We start from the raw sequence: 6,202 nt of genomic DNA, 5'->3' as shown, positions 1-6,202 counted from the left end.
ACACAGCCCTACCAAGCTAATTTGTAGTCACTTTTTGAGAGTAGTTTGGCACTCGGAGCTAAATCCTCCTGTTCAAGTAATGACTGTGGAAGGTCTTTGAAGCAGTGGAACTGTCGCAGTCTGCTCCACACAGAGAGAAGCATAGGCCACAGGGAGGCTGTGCAAGGGGTTGCCACACCCTATGGACCCACAGAGGGAGACTTGGGGGCATGGCCAGTGATGCCGTGACAGTAGATCTATTGACTTAAACACTTACAACACAGGCTTTTTGAGTGTGTTACTGATGCTACTTCAGCAGAGGCTTCAGTGGTGGCTCTGGAGCAGCTCCCCAGGTATCCTGTGTCCTGCTTTCAGCATGTGAGGTGGGGAGAAGATTCCAACCCCCCCAATTTCCATCCACGGTGCCCAAACTGAGAACCTCCCATAGGCAGAGACTAGGTTCTCTGGCTATGTGTGAAGACCAGGATCCGTAAAGCAGTGGTTCTTCACCTTTCCAGAGTACTGTACCCCTTTCAGGAGTCTGATTTGTCTTGCGTACCTGCAAGTTTCACTTCACTTAAACTATTTCCTTACAAAATCAGACATAATGTGCTGTGACACTTTTGTATTTTTATTACTGAAAAATTGCTTTCTTTCTCATTTTTACCGTGTAGTTATAAAAGACATCAACTGGAATGTAAATATTGTACTTACATTTCAGTGTATACTATAAAGAGCAGTATTGGTCCTGCTTTGAGCAGGGGGTTGGACTAGATGACCTCCTGAGGTCCCTTCCAACCCTGATATTCTATGATAAGTCATTGTCTGTATGAAATTTGAGTTCGTACTGACTTTGTTAGTGCTTTTTATGTAGCCAGTTGTAAAACTAGGCAAACATGTAGATGGGTTGATGTACCCCTGGAAGACCTCTACGTACCCCCAGGGGTATGCATATCCCTGGCTGAGAAACACTGCTGTAGAGTGTTTTCTAAAATCCTTTCTGATACCATGGCTAAATAGTATGGTAAGTACTAGTGTTCTGGTGGCACCTTAAAGGCTAACAGATTTATTTGGGCATAAGCATTCGTGGATAAAACACCTCTTCACGAAAGCTTATGCCCAAATAAATCTGTTAGTCTTTAAGGTGCCACCAGGCTCCTTGTTGTTTTTGTGGATACAAACTAACGCAGCTACCCCCTGATACTGCTCTAGGGTTGTAATTTAAAAAAATGTAAGTCCAGTACATCATGTGCCTATTGGACTCTCCTACATGGGCTCATACAGCATCTCCCTCCTCTCAACTACCTAGATTTGTGAAGTCACATTTAGACAAACTTAAGCTTGTGTATCAGTCGTTGGGATGGTATCCTGTTTCTACTAAACCATGAAGTGGTTCCCTCATTCAGTCAGCTTGTCAGTTACCCAGGATACATTACAAAGTCTATTCAGCGTTTCTAATGAATCTAAAACACTTTCCAGTCTTCTAGGCCCATCAGATTATTGGTTCTTGTCCATATTCAGCTCAGATTTCTAATGTTGGGCATAAAGTACCTTTTAAATAATCCCATGGCCATTTAGTAATATTTAATAAAGCCCAACCTTTCTCTCTCCAGGGCCACATAAAGAAAATGAATTTCTTCAAAGTGGGGAAATACTTTACGTTGGTGGACATGCCAGGCTATGGCTACCGAGCCCCGCAAGACTTTGCTGACATGGTGGAGGCCTATTTACAAGAGCGTCAGAAGTAAGAGAGCCATTGCATGCTGTCGTGTTTTACCTGCAATCTCACAGTGCATCAGAACAGTGGGATGTTTGCGGAGATTATAAAAAGGTGGAAGAGTTAAGTGTAGATATCAAGAAGGCATTACCAACAATGGGGTAGAATGTATTAGACCACGGTATAGCTTCCAGAGTGAAGTGGTGGCATTACCATTGTTTGAGTTCTGTTTTGAAGCTTGGATGGATCAAAGCACTGGAAAATATTCCCCTTAGGTGCTATCCTGTATTGACTCCTCTCAGGATGAACTAGATAAGACTAATTCTCTTTTCCCATCTCCAAATCCTATGAGGAAGCGTCTCAGTTCTCATGCTAGTTAACGTAGAAACAACCATTGTTGCATTGCCCCTCACTTGTGTTACTATCTGTATCTTTGTTAGCTTGAAGAGGACCTTCTTATTAGTGGACAGCTTGGTAGGATTTCAGAAAGCAGACCACATTGCCATAGAAATGTTGGAGGAGTTTGGGATCCCTTACGTTGTAAGTTATACTTTCTCTTTAAAACACGAACCAAAATAAAAATGTAAATTGGCCGGGCTCAAGGGCATTCTCTAAACATTTTGTACCTTCAGCTAGACGAGCCTCAGCAGTAGAGCTCTAGCAGTGAGTTAAAGGTGATCTGCACAGGGAAAAAAATTGTCCCCCTTCCCCCCCCTCTCCTTTTTCTTTTTCATACTGTATAGGGAGGCCTGAATCTTTTTTTTTTTTTTTTTTTTTTTTTTTTTTTAAAGGTCTGAAGTTTCAAAATTGACCTTATTTTTGGTGCCCAGTTTGACACCCCTTAAAGAGGCCTGATTTTAATAGGCTGGGTGCTCAGCATTCATGTCCTAGTATCCCATTAGATAGGACATGGAGCAGTTTGAAAGCGGTGGGAGGGTGATACATCTTGGCAAACACTTCCAGGTTTACAGTAAAGCAACATTCTTTCCCCCCTGCTCCCTAAATCTTCTCTTTATGGATTTGTGCAGTTTGTGTTAACCAAAATGGACAAAGCTCCCAAGGGACTGTTGGATAAAAATGTACTGGAGATCCAAGACTTCGCAGAGAAACACACTCGGGGTGCTTTCCTCAACTCTTCCCAGTCAGGTAAAGCTCACTTCTACTGATGTCTTAATTTTAAGCACCTGAAAAACACCAAACTCACTGAAAGGTATGACAGTTTGGGAGACCGAACTCCTGTTTATGCCCAGAATAGGTACAATGGGCAGTGTCAGGGCAAGTTACCCTCATGCTGATCCCATCCTATCTGAGGGAGAACCCCCTAAAGAGGTGAGAGGAGAGTTCAGCTTTCAAGGCCCATTCCTCGTTTGGTCTTTCAGATGAGACTGGCAGCAGAGGCACAACATATGATGGTGGGTTTTGTGGTGTGAATGCCTGTCTGAGACTACCGCACTCATTTTAAACAGACCGTGTACGGGCAATAGCTTGGGACCAGGTTTGAAATGGTTGTGGCTTTCTTAGGCATACCAAGGATAGTATGTGCAGTTATGCTGCCCAATACAAATTAAGGCTACTTTGCGCTAAGACTGTATACAAAGTATCCCCTCTGCAGATGGGGGAATGGGCAGAGAGGCTAACATGCAGTTCTACTCTGAAAAAGGGCAAGCTAAAAATGGCATCTTACGTAACGGCTCTGCTGCCTGTGTGTAACTTTAACTTCAATGTTCTTATTCCGGTTAGCCCTGCAGAGCCTGTACAACTGTGGGAGAGGGAGCTGGGTTCTGTTTTGGATCCAGCATTAGCAGAACAGGTAACCAATTTCTGATTTCAGGCCCAGCTCTGGCCTTGGTTACATCTGTACCACCTCACTGAACCGAGCTGCGTGGTACAAATGTAACGGAATGGAATTTGGCATATAGAATCTTGTACGGGGGGTGGATGTGTTGGAAAGAACCCAGCTTGACTCTGTTTCTGGGGTGAGACTGTGGCAATTTAAAAAATCTCTTTGTGTAAATAGAGCAAGGTTGATGTTGAGCGTGTCAAACATGGGACCCCAAAATGCTGCTTTTACAGTGTCAGTTTTCAGAGTAGAACTATGCTAAGGCCTAGAGCCACAAAGTGATGTAGGCTCCTAAGTGACTTGGCCAAGGACACACAGAAAAGTTGTAGCAGAGTTTGAGATAGAACCCAAATATCCATTGCTCTGCATTTGTGCAGTCACTTACATCGGTGCAAAAGGCTACCAAAAATCAGCATGGTGTAATTTTCTACAGCCACTTGGTATGGGTATAAGTGACTACCCAAAGCCTGTGCTTTTAGTATCATATCTCCTCTCCAGGGGTCGCTGCGCCCTTATCTCATATCATATGGGCTCGGAATTTTTTTATTTGATATTGAGCAGTGAGCAATTGTCAATTTGGGGAGATCAGCACTGGATTTTGTAAGATAACGTGTAAAGGAGTACACCAGTTTGTAACTGTCATGATAATGTCCCTTTATAACGAGATCCTGAATTAAGTGACGAGCCACAGCCAAGCTTCCATTGCTGAGCACGTTGTACCTGATAAAAGTTCAAATGTAGCTCCTTTATGGAGAAACAAAAATGAAATCCTAGGACACTGAAGTCAATAGGCCAGAATTTGACCCGTGACATTTAAATTAAGTGGTGTGTGTAACTGGGGAAAATCCTATGTAACATTTTTTCCTTGTTTAAAAAATATCTCAGCAGAGAGCCCTAGTAAAAATATTAAACATCACCTTATTTTGAACATGTCTTGTGAAGTTGTTAAACTTGTACTAAGGGTTGCTGAACTCTAAACCTCAGCTGCAGAGTGTAGCAATTCTGTTATTATTGCAGCAGTAAACTAAATGGAAGAATTAACACCTAATTTCATTGGATAGAAAATGTTTAGGGCACCACTGAGCTGTAATTTCAAACTCTTGTGAAGCTGCATTTTTGCACCAGAAAGACAAGTACTTCCTTCTACACACAAAGCTAAGTGAAGAGAATCTGTGATGTACCATAACATTTTTTGCTGATTCCACTCTGTGATTGTGCAGTGGGTAGAGTTAAAGTTGCTGCAGGAACTATACATTTCCTGATTGTTGTGGGACTAAATTATTGATGTTTTAAAATGTATCAGAAACAATTGGCTGACTTTGAAGTTACCTGTTACTCCAAGGGACGGTGGCAGCTTAGCAGAATTAGGCACCTGCATTTAAAGGAAGCAAGGACCTGAACATGTAAATCTTTGTTTCTACAGTTCCATAGAGTATTCTGGCATCCACCTGCTGAGGTGTTTTATAGCCCATGTTACAGGAAACCTTCCCATGATGAATTCTTGACAGCCACAACTCTCCTGTTGTATTCTACTCATCCAGCACAACAGGTACCAACCATATTGCTCTGGACTTTGCTTTTTGCTTTGTAAATAAGATAAAATAGTGAAATTATTTTGAGGGTTTGTAACAAGTTTCCTTAAATTTTCATTAACAAGTTAAGTGATTCATGCAGCAGAATGTTATCTATGATTTTCTAGATGCATTTATTGGTATTAATTTACTAAATTGACAAAAAAATAAAGGATTTTTAAAGCTTATGTTTTAACAAGCTTCCACTTGTTTCCCTTCCTTGTTATGAAGGTAGCTTTCATTTAAAGCCTGCTTCACAATTAAGGCTTAGATGCTAGAACATAGCGGTATAGCAAGAGAAACGCCAACAGAGTGCATGTGGGCCTGGCTATAGCAACATTCTTTATTCACTGATCAGCTGTGACTGTCAGTCAATTTGTTTTAATACAGATAATATATGAGAATAGGGTCACCCTATGGAATTTGAACTTGTTGATGTATGTGTTCAGTTCTAAATTTTCATGCTTTCTTTAGTGGTGACAAGGAAGTAGCAAGAACACTCTTTCCTGCTGTATTGCTGTAGGGCTTCCTACCTGGAGGTGGAAAGGACCTGTCCTTTAAGAAGTTATGAGAGGATGATGCCTGAAAAGAAAGTCTGGTACATAGGCTGCATGGAGTTATGTGGTACCTCCACTCTATGCCCCAAAAGGAAATTACCCTAATGTAATTGAGCACCAGTGGCTACAAGCTGTGAGGGCTCTCTACTACCCCATCAGTTCCTAGGAGAAAGAGCAGATGAAAAGCTGTGACTTTGTGAATGGTGAGAAGATGATGACTGCTTTGACAGCACTTGTTAATGGAGCACTCTGCTGGAAGAATTAGTACTTACATAGCATCTATTGCCTTAGAGAGCAAGACCTGAGGATTTCAAAGGGGTGGAGGTTACCTCTCCTTTTTGCACTGTGTTCTCTTGCTTAGCACAGACTTCATTGTGGACCTCTCAAGGAACAAACCAAAATTCTAATGTGATGACAACTGACCATAAAGGAGTGAACTTCCATGGCAAATGAGGTACATGCTGCATATCTGGCCCTACCTTGTCCCTCAGTGTCAGCCTCCTATTCTTCAGGGGCACATAACAGATGTGGAATAAAC

The 6,202-nt window shown here is 42.0% G+C and overlaps 1 protein-coding gene across 1 annotated transcript; it reads left to right on the top strand.

Annotated features, from left to right (window-relative positions):
- Window positions 1–1,592: 1,592 nt before the first annotated feature.
- LOC113408572 (GTP-binding protein 8-like) lies at window positions 1,593–5,824 on the top strand (the record flags this gene model as incomplete). The annotated part of the gene is given in 6 exon segments (XM_026661897.1): window positions 1,593–1,723; window positions 2,137–2,236; window positions 2,725–2,809; window positions 2,812–2,842; window positions 4,960–5,085; window positions 5,631–5,824. Coding segments are annotated over 5 exon segments (429 nt in total), but the record flags the coding sequence as incomplete, so codon positions are not given.
- Between the last annotated feature and the right edge of the window lie 378 nt (window positions 5,825–6,202).

The sequence above is a fragment of the Terrapene carolina genome, unplaced genomic scaffold (assembly GCF_002925995.2).
Source record: "Terrapene carolina triunguis isolate 2854851 unplaced genomic scaffold, T_m_triunguis-2.0 Scaffold19167, whole genome shotgun sequence".
NCBI lineage: Eukaryota > Metazoa > Chordata > Testudines > Emydidae > Terrapene > Terrapene triunguis.
The sequence above is the reverse complement of the archived record's forward strand: the minus strand, read 5'-3'. Positions and strand labels throughout refer to the sequence as shown.